The sequence below is a fragment of the Gopherus flavomarginatus genome, chromosome 6, assembly GCF_025201925.1.
Source record: "Gopherus flavomarginatus isolate rGopFla2 chromosome 6, rGopFla2.mat.asm, whole genome shotgun sequence".
Lineage (NCBI taxonomy): Eukaryota > Metazoa > Chordata > Testudines > Testudinidae > Gopherus > Gopherus flavomarginatus.
The window spans coordinates 37,758,458-37,777,973 of NC_066622.1; the positions used below are offsets into that span (position 1 = coordinate 37,758,458).

General features: G+C 40.4%; 1 protein-coding gene across 4 annotated transcripts in view; it reads right to left on the bottom strand.

The window, feature by feature from the left end:
• Window positions 1-300: 300 nt before the first annotated feature.
• The window catches only part of ISY1 (ISY1 splicing factor homolog), a 31,483-nt gene continuing 12,267 nt past the window's right edge, over window positions 301-19,516 (bottom strand). For all 4 annotated transcript variants that reach the window (XM_050957905.1, XM_050957904.1, XM_050957903.1 and 1 more), the window contains 8 exons: window positions 17,400-17,465; window positions 16,808-16,850; window positions 15,558-15,670; window positions 12,851-12,968; window positions 11,063-11,185; window positions 5,562-5,671; window positions 3,538-3,624; window positions 301-1,237 (listed from right to left, as the gene is read on the bottom strand). In XM_050957905.1, coding sequence (XP_050813862.1) covers window positions 1,130-1,237; window positions 3,538-3,624; window positions 5,562-5,671; window positions 11,063-11,185; window positions 12,851-12,968; window positions 15,558-15,670; window positions 16,808-16,850; window positions 17,400-17,465 — 768 coding nt within the window. In that variant the 3' untranslated portion in view covers window positions 301-1,129. The remainder of the gene's footprint in view (window positions 1,238-3,537; window positions 3,625-5,561; window positions 5,672-11,062; window positions 11,186-12,850; window positions 12,969-15,557; window positions 15,671-16,807; window positions 16,851-17,399; window positions 17,466-19,516) is intronic.

The window sequence follows — 19,516 nt, forward strand, 5'->3', positions numbered from 1 at the left end:
AAATGCCTGTTCGTTGATCACTACATTTCTCATAGACTATGCTCTGAACAGGAGTGACTTCCAGTTAGTCTCCATTCATGCCTGTACACTTTGTAAGATATTCAGGGTTCACAGGTTATTAAAACTACATAGCTTGGGTACCTCAGAGATTGCCTCTTTTTGTGCTACAGCAGCCAAGAGCAGCTGGTTATGCGAGAGTTAACAGCCCTCTGGCTAAGGGATCTTATGACTTCCCTTCTGTGTTTATAGTAAAGAAAACACATTATTTTTGAGTCAGACTGAAAACAATATAGAAAAAAATTAGTTTGTATAAAATGCTTTACTAAAAAGATCTGAGTAACTTAATACAAAGGTGAAAAAGTAATTACAATAATTGCTGAAATATCCAGCACTCTAGCAATCCATCCAGCAACAGTCATGAATGATAACAGGAAAAAAACTTTAGACAGACTACAAGAAAACTGCACTGCTTGGGCAGATAAATGAGAGTTTACTTCTTCAGAGTTTTAGTGATTTTTCTGAAATTTATAAAATAGTCATGGAAACAAACAGTCTTCAAACTCCATCTCAAACTAAGAGGTTATAGGCTATCCTAATAGTTTAGAATTAGCAGACCTCCATCTAGAGGTCACCACAGGATGGCAGAATTAATAGTCAGAATGTGGAGGAATGAAAAGTATTTGCCAGCCATGTCACTCCTAGGGCATCTCCTCTAGTTTCAGAAGGAAACGCTTTGGTTTGCTTTTCTATTCAAGAGTGGTCACTATGGAAGTGACCACTAGAGAAAGGGAAAACAGGGAAGTAGGGGAAATAAATGGAAGCTAGAAAAAAAAAATAGTACTGAAAACATGAAGGAGGCCAACTTATTTTTGTTGGTCTTTTTTGAGACTGAGGGACAACAAATACATTCCTTAGGGTGGAGAAAGATAAGAGGACAAACCTATATGGAGTAGTCTACCTAAAACATTGGAGTGTTTTAGGAAAATATGCAGGAGGATCACCTTTTAGTCTTAGCATCAGCAAAGACTAACACAGTTGCTGATGAGTCTATATTTAGGGGATCAAAATAACTGCTGTCAGGATGGATTGTAAAAAATAAAAAATAAACATGCCACTACGTGGTGAGACACTACAACCCTAGGAGCCTTTTCGCGTCTTCACTTTGTGCCATGAGAGTTTCACTGGCATACTTCTGGAGAAGCTCCATCTTCTTCCTCCGCACAAGAGCTTCCTCAATCTGTAAATACAAAACATAAAATAATTCAACTTTCAGTTCAAATCACTAAAACCCAGAGATTATAGATCAGGCAGAAAAGAAAGCAGTCTGAAGGCTGGAAGAAGCTGGCCTTTTATTAGAAAGCAGTACTACACAGGGACAGAAGCAGCAATAGTATTCATATTGCTTCCAACGTTCAGCTAAAAACTAATGTTGGTCAGCAAAGGCTATCATTGGAATGGAAGATACTGATGACTTTACAGCTTTGCTACTGTACATTAGTATTTAAAAACCTTCTCTGGACTGACTCATTTTCCATTATATTGGATATGACAATCTGCTCAGAACTCCGACTGGATAAAATAATTTAAGTGAGCCATTTTCCCATTACAAGGCTTTGCAATGAGATTTGGATGACAGCTCTAAAAGTAGGCTAAATCCATACCACAGTAGGTTAATTAATTCGTACTGTTTACTCTTCATTTCAGAGTCTAGAAAACAAGACTGGTTTGCTGTTTTTTTTAATCAAAGAAATCTGCCTGCCTATGCTGCAGTCTTAATAAAATCACCACTATGTTCCCGACACAATTACAGGATTAAACATCCTCACTTGAACTCTGCATCTATGCTCAAACACATGCAACAATTATTTATTTATTTATTTATTTTTTAAAAGAGACAGCCCTTAGCCACGAAGTCTGGATCTGAACTTCCAAACACATGAGAAAATTCAGATCCTGGGTTTTGGTCTGAACCAAACTCTAGCATTTCAAAAGTTTTGTGCACAAATTCCAGCTGCATGTAAAAAATATGGATGTTATTTAAAAGACTGCCAAGGAGAAAATGATCAATAAGTTCTACATTTGTCTTAAGGATATAAATCAATTGGTGCAACTCCACTCGTTTTTACAATCAGTGTTGTCATTTATTTCCCCCCCCTCTCTAATTGTTCTCTCTGAAAGTCAAATATGACCACAATGAGTACAAAATAAGAAGCAGAATTGCAGCTACACTGATTTATATCTTAGGATAAGGCCGTGTTATTGATCATGCCTCTTTTTAGGAACCTTTACATCATAAAAGGTTCAAAGCTTAGTTAATGTAAAACAGCATTTCTATACAAACATCACAAGATAAATTAAAATACACTCCTCATTCCTTTTGAAATCCACATAATTCTTATTCACAGTACACTGCAAAATAAATGTTATTCCTATTAAAAAAAATTACATATTTGTCTGAATGAGACTGTATCTAGTACATGACCTTTAAAAAGTTCAATTCCAGAGGCTGAACACTATTATAAATTATATCCACACTCATTAGATACAGATTATTATATTCCAGTGAGTAACACTGACAACGGAAAAGGGTCTGGTCCATTAACACTTGCATATATTTACCCAAGAGACAACTTTTCTGCTTTACAACTGGAATCCCCCTAGAATTCCCCTTGCCTACATCATCAATAGTAGTTCAGCATCAGATACCCTGTTCTGACTGTTCCTCACAGTGCTGTGCTCACTGAATCGACAGTACTGCTATCCAGTCTGCAGCATCTCTCTCCCCTATAATTTTGCCATCTCATTTTAGCATAGATTAACACTATATGTATCAACCACTTCATATGGATATATTACTGTCGTCTTCTCTTTCCTCTGCGGCTCCGGTGCCAAGCACTATGGGGTATCTGTGTGAGGCAGAGGCACATCTAGTGCTAGGTAAACAAACTGGGTGAGAAGTCTCAAGAGTTGTTTCAGGTAAATTGATAAAATTAAGCTAAGTTGTACCCTAGAACAGTTTCAAAAGCAAACAGAAAAAAAGAGTGACTGATTTCAGGCTCATCTAACCAGGGCCATTTTTAAGAATGGTCACTTGATTCCCTAAACAAACAAAGCAATCAAAAATAGAGGCATTAAAAGTTAACAAGAAAAAATCTAGATGCTAAAACTCCAAACACAAAAACTTAGCCTGGTTTGCCACCAATAACTTTCTATCTTTCGAGTAACCCGTCACCATGTATATTCTTATTTGCACACTACTTTACAAAATGTTTGAGACTCTCAGATGAAAGCATTTGAAACTACAAATGTTATGTCTCATAACACTCCTGGAAGGTAAACATCCCCATTTCAAAGATGGATAAATGGAAGTGAAGAACTTAAGTGATTTCCACAGCGAGACGATATTCAGGAAGAGAACCCAGGAGATCTGCCCCCTAGTAGGAAACACTTTCTGTAGGATGCCTGCCATTGTTTAGGTCCTGCATTGTAATAGCCTGCGAATGTCCCACGTGCCTTTGCCTCCCCATTATTTCTTACCTCTTGTTGTGATGGCACTGGAACATGGGCAATAAATTTCTGCTGCCCTTCTTCAGCTTCTTTTTCTTTGGCGCTTTCCTCATCAGACTACAAAATTAAAGACATTTAAACAAACTTATTTTGCAGTTCCCATCAACAGGTCATTACAGCTAAACCTCACTGATCTGCAGTAGTGGAGGTAAACCCAAAGCAAATTAATGAGGCTTGCGAACCACAAAGTGCTGGGGGCATGACCGCTGCAGGAGACGGTGCACTCCACGCAGCAATAGGGAAGTATCACACCACCCTGACCCTGCTACTTGAAGTCCTAAAACAGAGTTGCTTACTTTCCTCTGTACCAGATGCCATCCCTTGTGCTGCTGATGTATGGATGTGGGGCCACGTTCTTACTTTTCCCACATTTCTCAGCCGGGGCAGTGTAGACAAACAAGTTAACTCAGGCAGGGGATCGGGGCTTTTACAGAGACAGCCATGCCATTTTTCTGTCAAGTGGTTGCTCAAGAGCTGACACCACCACCCTCCTCACTCCCCACAGCTGGGCTCAATGTAGCCACAGGAGATAGCATAGATATAGATAGAGCAAGGTGGTGGGGGAACAGCAAGGCAAACTTTGTCAGCTAAACTAGTTCCTATGACAGGTCCAGCAGAGAACATGCTTCTGCAATGCTGCTGACCTCCCAGGAATAGGAGACAGAAGTAGCCCTATCTCAGGGTCTCAGCAAGTGTGGGATAGGGTTAGCAGTGACATGCACTCCCCACATTGCCCTGCAGGAAGTGTGATGTCACAGTAGTACCCCTGCTCGTTAACACTAGAAGAGCAAAGCTGGAGGATGGTTTTGTAGTACATCAAAGCGTAAATAAGTGAAGTTCTACTGTACACAAAACAACTTAAGTTCAGCTACAGACACTAAATATTCTACATATTGCACACTGTTGTATCTGTACTGATAAGTAAAACCTTTTGAGAGATTCAGAGTCTCAAATGCCATCTATGTCAATATCTCCCACAAATAAAAACCGCAAAATCAGTCTTTTTACTTGGTTTTCATTCCAGCCACAGGAAAAAGCCTTCTCAGGTCGCTGACTCTGATTCGAAGTCATGCTTAGAGTGAGACCAAAAGCCCCATTCTAGTGTTAATTTGTATCAACCACAAACACTCATGCACGAGGCTTTAACAATTCACAGCCATGAAAAATGCACTGTGAAATCTGGTCTTGGGTGCTTTTACCCCATACTATATAGATTTCATGGGGGAGACCAACGTTTCTCAAATTGCAGGTTCTAACCCAAAAAGGAGTTGCAGGGGGATCATAAGGTTATTTTAGGCAGGCTATAGTATTGTCACCCTTACTTCTTCGCTGCCTTCAGAGCTGGGCACCCGGAGAGTGGCAGCTGTTGGCCAGGTGCCCAGCTCTGAGGGCAGTGCCCTGCCAGCAGCATTGCAGAAGTAAGGGTGGCAATATCAGACCATGCCACCCTTATTTCTGTGCTGCTTCCTTCAGAGCTATGCAGCTAGAGAGTGGCACTTGCTGACTGCGGGCCCAGCTTTGCAGGCAACAGAGCAGAAGCAAGGGTGGCAATACAATATCGTGCCACCTTTACTTCTGTGCATCTGCTGGCAGTGACTCTCCAGTTGCCCAGCTCTGAAAGCTGTGCCACTGCCAGCAGCAGCGCAAAAGTGAGGGCAGCAGTACCACATTCCCCCTACAATAAACTTGCGACACTACCACCCCCAACTCCTTTTTGGGGCAGGACCCCTACAATTACAACACTATCTGAAATGTCAGATAATCAAAAATTATGATTTTTAAAATTCTGTGACAGTTAAATTAACCGAAATGGACCATGAATTTGGTAGGGCCCTACTCATGCAGAGAATACAGAGGGTAGCAAAATTCTCTTCAGAACAAAGCAGCCACTCTGCTTCCAAGTAATTAACGCTGAAGACATCTAAAGGATACTCATGCTATCCAGGCTAACACTAATTGCTATCAAGACTTCGGTCTCTTATTCACTGGGGTACCTCATCATCGACGGCATAGATGTTAATTTCCTCCTCTTCCTCCTCCTTGTCACCTCCCGCAAGTCGTGCCTCTCTCTCTACTTTCCATTTTTCCACTGCTTCTGCTATGACTGGTTGGAAAAATAAAAAAAACTACATAACTAGGTTTAAAGGCAACGTCAGACATGAAAGTCAGTTCTAGAGCTGATGCTAATTCTTCTAAGCTCTTGTACACAGACTTTTACCATGCACTTGTAACAATGCTCCTAGTTAGATCCACAGGGATTGAACCTGGGACATGCATCTAAAAAGCATGAGCTTCTGCTGATTAAGCAAAAGGATTAGGTCCATTAGTTCAAAGGCAGAGGAAGATCCAAAACAAGTAAAGGTAGTTGTCCACCAGAGGGAGACAAAGTCACACTTAGTGTGAACTGCACTTTAACCAGGCTAAACCTTGGATGTGACCAAGTTGTTAGACTGGTTACAGAACATGGTTAATGGCCCAAACTCCACACTATAACTATGTCGTAACCACATCCAGGGAACACTGTTCTAAATGGATTCCATACCATAGCTATATTTATAGTGCAAGCAGGCACACGAAAACAGGCTGCTTGATGGCAGTTATTGTACCATAAGACTGTCAAATACAAACTTTCTCTTACTTGAATAATTATTACATGGTTAAACCATGTTCTCCTTGACTCATTTTTATTTTCTCCATTTTATAAACCATGCCAAATGAAGTTTACTTTTTTTTTTTTTTTTTTTTAAAGGTAACGAATTGGTTGTAGACTTTATGGTGTGGATAACTGCTGTTGGGCTACTATACCTGGGGTACTGCAAATGCTAATACACCTTTAACTATAACAGTAGCTGTGCTACTTCAAGTTATAAGTAGCATGAACATTGCTTCACTCCTCTTTTCTTCATGCCTTTACCTGATATTGCAGCCTTCATGTTAGGGTCCACATTTATCTCAAATGAGCCTGCAAATATCCTGCAAGGACTACCAACGTATGCAATGACAGCCCATCTCAATCATTCAAGGTTAGTCAGTCTCCTAACAAAGAAGACAGCAATGTCTCTAAAAAGCCCACAGAGATTTGCTAATAGCTTTCTTATCATGCAGTTAGAGTTACAATACCCAGAAAGCAGCAATTTTTCATCTTTGACAGTAAGTGGGGAATTACTAGCCCCTCTTTATTCATGTAAAGAAACAAAATTACAGGAGGAAAAGCTGACCACAGTCATATAGTTGTGCTGCTATGTGATAGCGTAAGTAGTGAAAAAGAAAGCTCTTGCTAATTAGGAAAGTTCAAGTAGTGTATAACCTTTTAAATTCTATATCTCACATGATCAGACCATAGAAGAGCCTGGATGATGTCTCACATAACTGGTGACCTTTAAGATTTTTTAAATAGAAAAATAAAGATGCCACGTGCTACTACTTTGGGGCAGTCCATCACATTTTTCTTTCTCCCAGTATATCTGAAGCACCCATCCCAACAATTCTAGGAGCTTACACAAGCTTTTGAAACACACACACACACACACACAAGTTAAAAGTCCAAAATATTATTTTCCCAAACTCCAATGAATTGCCCACCAAAATAACCACCTTCTTCATGGGACCCCATAACCCTGAACCTCCACCCAATCAAAAGAAGCTAGAGAAAACATATACTCCTTACTGCATGCTCCAGAGGCCAAAAAATTCCACCTTACATGAACCAATTAAATTCCCTCCTCCCGCATTCAGACCAAGGGGACTGAGCATCTCCATTTATTACAAACGGCACAATGTCACTTGGGGAGAAAGTTTCTTAGGCAGTCACTTGAATCTAGTATACTGCCACTCCTGTCTAACCAATGATGCCAAGACATAACACTATACGTTTTTAATGTTTGCAGCAGCCCCTATATGCTCTGATCTTGTTTTCACTCTAATACTTCACTCTTTCCTATGTATTTGAACTCCCAGACCCTCCCTGTTCCCACCTATTGCTACCTTCCACCCCACTTTAATCTCCATCCCACAACACTCGAACTGTTGCTACTCTCATATCCCTATAAGAGTCTGACCCACTCCTTCCACTGTGCTCTCCCACTATTCCCTCCCCAAAGGATCCAATCTCATTCCTGCCAAATGCTTCTATTCCATGGTCAATGGCAGCCCAGTCCCAAGCCATTACTGCTGCCTCTACCCACTTCCCTTGTGCGCCCAGCATGCTGCTCCTCTCACCACTCCAACCATTGCTAGATCATCACCCTCTTTATATCAGCTGCATCTATTCTTACCTACTTCTGTCCCTCCACATTCTACCCAGGAGGAAGCCAAATTATGCTCCGACCCCAGGTGTGCAGCAAGACTCTGATTTGAGGCACTAGCACTAGATCCTGTGGTAACTAGGAAGCTAGGCAGCAGCCTGCAGTCTTCAGAGGCTCTTTTAACATGGTTTCCTATATACCTCTCCCTACTGCACAGCTTTCAGCATCCCTGTGCTACTGAAATTGCAGGTAGTGAAAAGGGACCTGGCTTTGCAGCTGAATTCAGGTGCTGTGTACTGTGCAACACATGGGGTCTGCTGAAACATGTTACAACTGAATGTTTGCTCCTTCTAGCTGCAGCAAAACATATGCAAGTTGATGAGTACACATCACATTAGCATTTATGTGAAGATCAGGTCACAGACTGGCTAGCCAAAAAGAACAGCTCTGCAGGAAAAACAAGCCTGAAGTTAGAAACAAGGGGGGAAAAGTCATGAAAGAAAAGGCTGTTATAAGGGACTTGAAAAAAGGTTGAGTGCATAACCTGTGGCTCTGATATCATCATCATTTGACTCACCTAGAACAGAACAGAACATCAGGGTTGGAAGGTGTCATAAACAGATAGCTAAGGGTTAATGTCTCTTACACCTGGAAAAAAGTAATCTGAACCACCTGACCAGAGGACCAATCAGGAAACAAGACTTTTTCAAATCTGGGTGGAGGGAACTTTGTGAGGGAGTCCTTTGTTCTGGGGTTGTCTGTCTGCCTCTCTCTCAGCTATGAGAAGTAATTTCTGTTTCCTGCTTTCTAATCTTCTGTTTCCCAGTTGTAAGTACAAAAAGATCAGATAGTGAGTTATATGGTTTTTTTCTTTTGTATTTACATATCTATAGTTGCTGAAGTGCTTTAAATTGTATTCTTTTTGAATAAGGCTGTTTATTCAATATTCTTTTAAGCAATTGACCCTGTATTTGTCACCTTAATACAGAGAGACCATTTTTATGTATTTTTCTTTTTATATAAAGCTTTCTTTTTAAGACCTGTTGGAGTCTTTTCTTTAGTGGGGAACTCCAGGGAAATTGAGTCTGTACTCACCAGGGAATTGGTGGGAGGAAGAAGTCAGGGGGAAATCTGTGTGTGTTAGATTTACTAGCCTGACTTTGCATACCCTCTGGGTGAGGGGGGAAAGAGAGATTAACTCTCGGTACTTCTGTTTTCCAAGACTGGGAATGGGGAGGGTGGAATCCCTCTGTTTAGATTCACGAAGCTTGCTTCGGTGTCTCTCTCCAGGAACACCTGGAGGGGGGAAGGGAAAAGGTTTATTTCCCTTGGTTGTGAGACTCAAGGGATTTGGGTCTTGGGGTCCCCAGGGAAGGTTTTTGGGGGGGACCAGAGTGCCCCAAAACACTCTAATTTTTTGGGTGGTGGCAGCTTTACCAGGTCCAAGCGGGTAACTAAGCTTGGAGGTTTTCATGCTAACCCCCATATTTTGGACGCTAAGGTCCAAATCTGGGACTAGGTTATGATAGAAGGGACCTTGGGAAATCATCTAGTCCAACCCCCTGCTCAAAGCGGGATCAATCCCCAGACTGATTTTTGCCCCAGATCCCTAAATCCGCCTCAAGGATTGAACTTACAACTCTGGGTTTAGCAGCTCAAACCACTGAGCTACCTGAAGTATATAATGCAGATTTGTCTCTATGTATTCAAGAGAGACTGAACTAAACCAGAAAGGGACAAAGTCAATGGAATAATATCAAGTCTACAACTAGAATGACACAGGTATTCAATTCAAGAAGGCAGAACCTGAGACTTTTACTGGTTGCTATGCAGACGAGCTAACTCAAGTCAACCTAATGTTTTCCCTATAAATATTGATGTCATACTGGGGAGGAAAAACCAGGTGAAAGGCAGTATTTCATAACTATTTACAGAGCTTCCCTTTATAATCAATTACAGCAGCTCAGCTATTTCCTCTGTGGCTCATCTAATTTGCTTTAGGCTCATTCCTTCCATACTAAATGAATTAAAATTATTAGTTTCCCCTGTATCCTTGTGATTACAAACATAACAGTTTGGAGCATGCGTAGGCTAACTGGAGTCAGATGGTAAATCATACAAATTGTTTCTACTCCTTTATTGATCCTAAATGGTTTGCTGTATAAATAACTTAACCAGTTTTCCCAATGCACATTTCTAAACGCTAAGTTTAGGTTACATTCCAACGGACTTTTTTTTGCAAGATGTTTTATTGAATTCACGTATGCTCCACCATAGTAATACTAGCAATCAGGGCTAGTATAGACCTTAAAGTGCTACACATAAGCAGGGAAACTGGTATCTTCATTTTACAGACAGGAAACAGAGGTACAGAGAGGCTAACGTTCCTAAAGCCTGTGACAGTGGCAGTGCCTGGTATAGTACCTAGATATCCAGACTCTCCAGCACCCACTGGCTTTAGTGGAAAGGTGTAAACCAGCTGGCTTCCAACAAAAATTAGCCCTTGCAGCTTTATACTTTTGTTTGGAAGCAGATGGAGGAATGAGAGAGATTTCATCTCCTCTTTAAATGAAAATATGCTAGTTTTCCTGTATTTGATTTTTATATAACCAAATCAAAGGTTGCTGAATAAAGTTTTACACTGAGATTTCAGCAAGAGATATCCAGAAAGAGTGACAGGAAGATACCCACTTCCCTTGCCTATCCTTTTATTTTAAATGGAAGCATAGTAGTTAAATGAGACAACAAAAATATTCCTATCAAAGAGCTTTACAGTACACTAAGTTAAAAAACTCACAAAGATAGGACTACTGCTTACTCACTGTAGGTAGAACTATGCACAATGAAGTATCAGAGGGGTAGCCGTGTTTGCTGCTTTTACAGATCCAGACTAAGAATCCTGTAGCACCTTATAGACTAACAGATGTTTTGGAGCATGAGCTTTCGTGGGTGAATACCCACTTCTTCAAAGTGGGTATTCACCCACGAAAGCTCATGCTCCAAAACGTCTGTTAGTCTATAAGGTGCTACAGGATTCTTTGCTGCTATGCACAATGAAGATCTACAAGCCAGAAGAAAATGCAGTGAAGCACCATTTTAAAGAGTAAAAGGGAAAAGAAAAGAAAAAAAAAACAGTTCTGCTCTAGCAACATGTAACTTGCAGATGGTCACATGTAACAAGCTGGGGACATCAGAAACAGCCTTAAATGAAACTGCACCCTGTTTATATAGGATTTTTTTATCTCACATACCTTTCTTTTCATGTTCCTGTTCCAATGGCTCCAAGACACCATCATCTTCATCCCTGTAGCCGTAATACTCTGCGTCAATAGCCTTCATAAGCTCAGCTCGAGTCTTCCTTGGAGGAGGGAGGGCTGAAGGAAAAGCGACCACCACACTTTCAACCACCCCCAAAAAAGTGAAATTCTACCAATCTTAACAGCTGGTCCTGCCCTCATGGATCACATCAACCCTGTACCACTTGTCTAGCAAAGCAGATTAATTTGCATTCAGACTGTTTTCTGACCATCATCCTAACCTCTCACATTCCCATCAGTTTCCACTTTCTGGCAATTTTCTTTAGGCTGATGCCAGCTTCATGCTGCCAACCAGTGCTCCTAGAAAGTAGTTTTTCTTTGAATTCTACAAACTCTACTTCAGCTGTGGATAACAATATCTAAAGTGGACAGGGAAATCCCCACATGGTCCTCTGTGGTTATGTCTACACTGCAATGAAACAACTGCAGCTGACTCAAGACACACAGGCTCGAGCAGTGGGGCTATAAAATCGCAGTGTCGACACTCAGGCTGGAGAGCATGCTCTAGGACTCTGCATGGAGTAGGATCCCACAGCCTGGGCTTCAGCCCAAGCTCAAAACTCTACATTATAGCCCTGCAGCTTGAACGCCACGAGCTCAAGTCAGCTGAGACAGGTCAACTGTAGATGTTTTATTGCAGTGTAGACATACCCAATGAGATTCTGGAGCAAGGCTTCCTGAGGAAAAAGTTTTAAATGGTTTCATTTGGGCTTTTAGGCCCAAATGCCTCTTGACCAAATTATGCAATATTTTTACATAAGATTGGTTAGGACCAGCCAAAGGATCAATAGGTCCACTGGGCACACATTACAGGAGATTTTTTTTTTTAAGAGGCAGGTGATCAATGGATAAGTGACTGAGATAGAAGATTAGATAGACCATTAAACTATATATAGACTGCTATACTGTTACTGATCAATGGCTTATCTAGTTCACAAGATAGATTAAACCTAACTCATACAAATACAGAAAAAACTTCTTCCATAGGATATTTACCTTTTCCTTTGACTACAAAATTAGTTAGCCTCCTTAAGCATTATAGTGAATACAGGAAGCAACTTGTCATGACAATTTAGTCAATATGAAACTTGGAGTGGAGGGCTGAACACAGAGTCATTTTAACAGGACAGCATCAAATAGTTTTAACCATAGTTAGCTTTATGGGCTTACGGGCATGCCATCCTCTCTTAGAAAAGTAGTGTGGTCCCTACTTCATACTAAATACAGGAGACGGAGCATGAATTTAAAACAAGGAAGGGAAGAGAAGACACACAATTTCCCCTTTTATCATCCTGCCCTTGTTTGAAACAGTCACTGAATTAATATAAAATATTTGAGCTTTGGGAGTGCAGAAAAACAATTTTATCTAATTCCAATCAAAGATAATCATGGCTGTGAAAGAACAGGCACGCAAATAAATGGGTTTCTTCTCAGTCAAGGAAAGAGCTTTTAATGGATGACGACTTAGTTATACTGTGGTAAATGTTTGACTAGACTGACACCTACATAAAGAGATTCTTTTCCCCACCTCCTTCCCTAGGATTCACCCTACATTTCCGATGACACATTTTGTATGACAGGAGAGATGCTAGAGAAATTACTCTGATGTTATCCTGGCTGAAAAAGTCACAATTCTGAAGAAGGGGAAACTTCATATCTGTGATAGTCACCCATCAATACAGAAATAACGAATAATTCTGAAAAGTAGCTAAAGTTACTTACGTTCCTTTTCAAAGAGCTCTCTGACACCCGGTAAATCTTTAGCAGCTCCAAAATATTTGTAACCCCTGTTTCCTGGAACTTCCTTTCCTTCATGATCTAGCATCTTAGGACCAACTCTCTTTAAAAATAAAATAGATAAAAAGTATCATTGCTCCTGTCCATGGTCATTTTTCTTTCCCCATGTTAATTAGCACTACCCATGTTCTGGTTTACTAGGCTAAAAAAATGCTCTCTATCTATGTCAGATGATTCAGGAGTAGCAGCCCACCCAGACAATCTTTTTATTTTTCAAAAGAGAAAATATGTCCTCTCTTTTACAGAGCGCCAAGCAGTTAGGACTATGCAAAGCATGGAGTACTCTGACCCACAGCAGACCCACCTTGTCACCCCACACGCTGGATTTTACAGTAGAAGAACAAGATGGGATTAAAATGCCATACACAGAAGTTTACTATCTGGCTCCCCATGTGATCCTTACTAGTCCAACTTTTAATAGACGGGCTTGATAAATCAGCACAAATTCCTAGGACAGTGAAGCAACTAAAAAAATTGTGATTAACTGCACTGTTAAACCATAATAGAATATCATTTATTTAAATATTTTTGGATGTTTTCTACATTTCCAAATATATTGATTTCACTTACAACACAGAAAACAAAGTGTACCGTGCTCACTCTATTTTTTATTACAAATATTTGCACTGTAAAAAACAAAATATAGTATTTTTTAATTCACCTAATACAAGTACTGCAATACAATCTCTTTATCGTGAAAGCTGAACTACATACATAGAATTATGCACAAAAAAAACTGAATAAAAAAAATCAATGTAAAACTTTAGAGCCTATAAGTCCACTCAGTCCTATTTCTTGTTCAGCCAATTGCTCAGACAAACAAGTTTGTTTACATTTGCAGGAAATAATGCTGCCTGCTTCTTGTTTATGGTGTCACCTGAAAGTGAGAACAGGTATTTTTATGGCACTGTTGTAGCCGGTGTTGCAAGATATTTAGTGACAGATGCGCTAAAGATTCATATGTCCCTTGATGTTTCAACCACCATTCTAGAGGACATGCATCCATGCTGATGACGGTTCTGCTCGATAATGAACCAAAGCAGGGCAAACTCACCTATCTTCATTTTCATCATTTCAGTCAGATGCCACCTGCAGAAAGTTGATTTTCTTTTTGGTGGTTCAGGTTCTGTAGTTTCTGCATCAGTGTGTTGGTCTTTTAAGATTTTTGAAGCATGTTCCACATCTTGACCTGCTCAGATTTTGGAAGGTATTTCAGATTCCTAAACCTTGGTTTGAGTGCTGTAGCAATCTTTAGAAATCTCACATTGGTATCTTCTTTGTGTTTTGTCAAATCTGCTGTGAAAGTGTTCTTAAAATGAGAAACGTGCTGGATCATCACTGAGACTGCTATAACATGAAATATATGGCACAATACAGGTAAAACAGAGCAGGAGACATATAATTCCCCCCCAAGGACTTCAGTGACTAATTTAATTAGCACATTTTTTTAAAAACGAGCATCATCAGCATAGAAGCATGTCCTCTTGAATGGTGGCCGAAGCATGAAGGGGCATATGAATATTTAGCATATCTGGCATGTAAATACCTTGCAATGCCAGCTACAAAAGTGCCATGTAAATGAATGTCTGTTCTCACTTTCTGGTGACATTGTAAATAAGAAGTGGGCAGCATTATCACCTGTATATGTAAAAAAAACTTGTGGTCTCTTAGCGACTGGCTGAACAAGAAGGAGGACTGAATGGCCTTGTAGGCACTGAAGTTTTACATTGTTTTGTTTTTGAGTTCAGTTATGTAACAAAAAATCCCTACATTTGTAAGCTGCACTTTCACAATAAAGAGAATGCACTACAGTACTTGTATGAGGTGAACTGAAAAATACTATTTCTTTTATCTTTTTACAGTGCAAATATTTGTAATAAAAATACTAATATAAAATGAACAGCGTCAACTTCGTATACTGTCTTGTAATTGAAATCAATATATTTAAAAAATGTAGAAAAACATCCAAAATATTTAATAAATTTCAACTGGTATTCTATTTTTAAACAATGCAACTAAACTGCAATTAATTGCGATTAAAATCACGTGAGTTAACTGTGGATTAATTGACAGTGCTACAAATTACATTTCAATTTTTCATCATGAGATGTTTTGTGTCAGAGACCTGAACGTCAAAAGTCAAGTATTTCATTATTTCATGATCAGTGAGAGCATTTACACTCTGCTAAACACCTTTACACACTGACATGTAATACGGGACAGTGGAGCCACAGAAAGTGGCAAGTAGTGTTTGTGTGTCTCTTCAGATTCTGAACAAAAAGCACTAATAGCCTTATCTTAACAAGACCCTAAGTCTGAAAGAAAGTCATCAAATAGTCATTTTCAGAACCAGGAGAGGGAGAGAAAGATAAGATATCACTATCTGATCTAACATGCCATTCAACACGTTTAGAGGCTGAACAAGATTTGCTGATCATTGAAATACCAGCAACTATGAAAAAAATAACCAAGCGTGTTTAATACATCTCTGTTGGATGCACTATGAAACGCCGGTCATCCAATATTCAGTAGATTAAAGTTTCTAGTCTTGGGTTGATGGGCTTTCACTTTGCTAGCCATTCATAGTTAACTGCAGAGAGGTTGTTTGCCCACACAGTTGTTTTAAACTTACTGCATAATCAGGACCTCCCAGCTCCTTTATCCGGACCTCCCAGTGCCCCTTCTCTCTTAGGAGTTTGTTAATTTCATCATTCAAGTCTCGAATTCTGAATTCACCTAAACCAGCTTCAAGATAAAATAAATCAATAAGTTCTTACAGAGAGTGTATATTAACCACTTTGGAAAGACTCATTTCTCTCTGTTTCCCTATGGGGAATGCTCCCCAAACTCTTGCTGGACACCCAGCACTTTTCTTGCTTTAACCAGAGGTCTTGCCTCATAATGAGCAGTTTGCGGGCTCAAAAGACTTAACTTGAGCACGCTGCCCCTGCTCAGAGAGAAAGACACTCTGTCCCTCCTTGGACCAGGTACTGACCCGCCTATATTTTTTTCCTCATCAAAAACTCATTTTTATCCACTTTGCCAGGAAGCAAAATCTTAAATGGGGATGAAAAGTGACTGCTCACTGGTCCATGACCAGTACTTAGAATACATTATTCCTAAAAGCACTGGCCTACCCATTTTTAATCCTGGCATGTCATGAAGTGTATAATGCCCAGGTGTCATTTAACTTAATTTTCTTCAATATTTGTAGTTGAACACTGACACCTAAATGTCAATAGTTTCACAAAACTAAATTAATGAAACCTTAAGATAAGCTTCAATAGCACAGTTAGGATAAAATATGGGATTTTTCTCCCTTATTTAATTGGGCTATTGTAGCACCTCATGAAAGCAGAAACAAGAACTGTTCATAACAGCAGCTAACATGGCCTCTCAGGTTTCCTAGTGCAGATAATCCCAGTGGCAACAAAGATTTTTAATTTGTGAATTTTTAGAGGTAAATATTTACCAACAAATATTGAAAAAAGTGTAAGAGTTAAGCAAAACACCACAACACTTTAAAAATTAGGTCTAGCCATAGATAGCCTTAAAAGCATCCACCAAAAGCAGGCCAGAATTGATGTGAGGGAAGGAGATAAGAGGGCAAACAGAATGATGCAGTTTTAACATCACACTATTATTGCTAGAAACAATTGCTATGCCCCACTGAAGAGGTGGAGTTCCTTCTAGCTCTAGTATCAGATATTGAACATTAAAATAGTCACCAGGACTACTGTCCAGCAGTGCTATTTTGAGACCGATCCACAACTTAAAAACAGCAGCCAATATGATTTTATACCCAGGTAAATTGCAGCAGTGAGTTAACCAACACTGGAACCAAAGTTTCATACAAGTCAATTGCAATTAAAAGATGCTCACCATTCTGAATCTGTGCCACTTTCTTGGAAATTTCTCCAATAATCTATTTAAATAAAAACAATTATGCGGAAATTAGTTTTTCTTGATGAGTCAGAACTCAGGGTAGTTTCAACTGTTAAGCCATCCTACATGCTTAAGAGAACTCATATAGAGAACAAATATCGGTAAGATGTTAATAAAAGTTTAATTTGGGAACAAACACTATTTATAATGAATGAAGAAGTATCCATACTGGGAAATGCATCATCCATGACTCCTTTTTGTTCAGGCATTTGCACCTTTGTGCTAACAATAACCTGCAGTCTATCCTTTAACTTTCTGGTCATTATGGTTAAAATATGACACACACTATTTTGGCTCAGACCTCAGTCAATTCTTAATTTAACTGTTTACACACAAGCTAAGGAGAACAATTCTAGCAGCAAAGAAATATTAGACTTAGTTCAGTGTTCAGAACAATTACCTCATTAATTTTAATTGTATAAATATTTTGTTAAAATTATGCACATTTCCATAATTTGATTATTTATCTGGTCATCCTCTACAGAATTAGAAAAGCCTGATGTTCACTGCCTATATATGTGATGCATACCTGACGTCTCCATTTCTCAGCTTTAGGCAACTCATTACATTCTGATGCAAGAAAAGGTCTTCTTTCCTGTTTGGGAGAAAGACATGTACAGTAACTCCTTACTTAACGTTGTAGTTATGTTCCTGGAAAATGCGACTTTAAGCAAAACGATGTTAAGCGATCCAATTTCCCCATAAGAATTAATGTAAATGAAGGGGTTAGGTTCCAGGGAAATTTTTTTCACCAAAGACTATATATAAGTATAAGTTTTAAACAAACAATTTTATACTGGTACACAGTGATGACTCTAAGGTGTCACAAGTACTCCTGCTCTTTTTGCGGATACAGACTAACACGGCTGCTACTCTGAAACCAGTGATGATGACTGAAGCTTGGCTGAGGTGGAGGAGTCAGAGGGTTGGATATCTCCCTTACTGCTAAATGATGATCTCTAGCAATTGGCTGAGCCCTCAAGGGTTAACTCTCTCACTCTACAAGGCAGCAGGAATGGAGGGAGAAATGCACATTTCCCCTTTAAGTACACTGCCCTGTTAATTAGATCAGCTTGCTGAGATGGGAGCTGCTGCAAGCTCCCTAGTGTGTCCCTCCTGCTCTATGGAAGATGGGATAAGCAGGGTGCAGGAGTGGGGAGAGGAGGACACCCTGACATTAGCCCCACTCTTCCTTCCCTCCCCCCTGCACAGCAAGCAGGAGTCTCAGGGAGCAATTCCAAGGCAGAGGGCAGGAGCAGCACATGGCAGTGAGGGGAGGGATAGCTGAACTGCAGGCAGCTGCTGCATAGACAACTTAGGGGAGCAGGGAGCTGATGGGGGGCTTCCAGTCCACCCTGGTTCCAAGCCTCCACCAGCTAGCTGCAACAGGCTGCTCTTCCTGCAAGAAGGGAGCATTACACAACTTTAAATGAGCATGTTCCCTAACTGATCAGCAACATTAACCAGGATGACTTTAGGTGAGGATAAAGCTTCAAACCACCTAATACTGAAGCTTGACATGTTCCCAAAGCAATTGGTATTTCATGTTCTGAGTGTAACATGGCCTACTTGTTCCTGGATTAGTCCCAGGCAAATCAGCCACTCATGCCTCCTTACCTGAGTTGCCTCTGTTCCCATCCCATTTTTAAAGATTTCATATAACAGCCCTGATGAAAGGAATTCTATTTAACCACTGAATGCAGCCACCAATTCAAGCCCAGCATGTACAAAATAGAGCCTGTCATCTTCCATTCAAAACCTTTCCCCTCCATTCTCCAAAGCCTGTTCTCTCCATTCTTCATCACCAGCAGTGGTCCAGTCAGCATGGCTCAAGCATAGTATCACTTTTGACTCCTTTGCCCACATCTAGTCCACTGGTAGATTCCATTGCTTCTCTGTACATCTATAGAGTTTATCCCTTCCTTTCTACTGCTGCTGCTAATATTCCACGTTCTAGTTCTCTGCATTAACAACTACAGCTTCCAACGCCATGGCCTCTCACCCTTCCAGTTCATTCAAAAAGCTGCTATAAAAATCATTTTCCTTTCCTGCCACTAGCCACTTCACCACCTTTGTTTGCATCCTTCCATTAACTTCTGTTATTCCATATATACATTCGGTGTATTCCTCACCTTTAAGCCTCCCTACTTACATATTTGCCCCTTCAGCTCCTCTTACTCCCACTTCTTACACTCCGTCCTGGCCTTACTTTCACATAATTTATGGTCTCCCCTTATGTTTGGAACAGACTCCCAATTAGAGTGTGTGCCCCGACCCCCAAACACACATCATCCCTTCCTCTGGGAAACTCCTGAAAAGCCACCTGTTCGAAGTTTTAGCTGCAGTAGCCATTGTTTCCGACTGCATTACTCTATATCGGGGGTCTCAAACTTCATTGCACCGCAACCTTCTTCTGACAATAAAAATTACTACAGGATCCCAGGAGGGGGGACCAAAGCCTGAGCCCACCCAAGCCCCTCCACCCCGGAGGCGGGGGGCAAACCCAAAGCCCTACTGCCCCAGGCCAGAGGGCCAAAGCTGAAGCCCAAGGGCTTCAGTCCCAGGCGCCTGTAACCTTAGCCCTGACACCCAGGGCTGAAGTCCTCAGGCTTGAGCTTTGACCCTGGGCCCCAGCAAGTCTAAGCC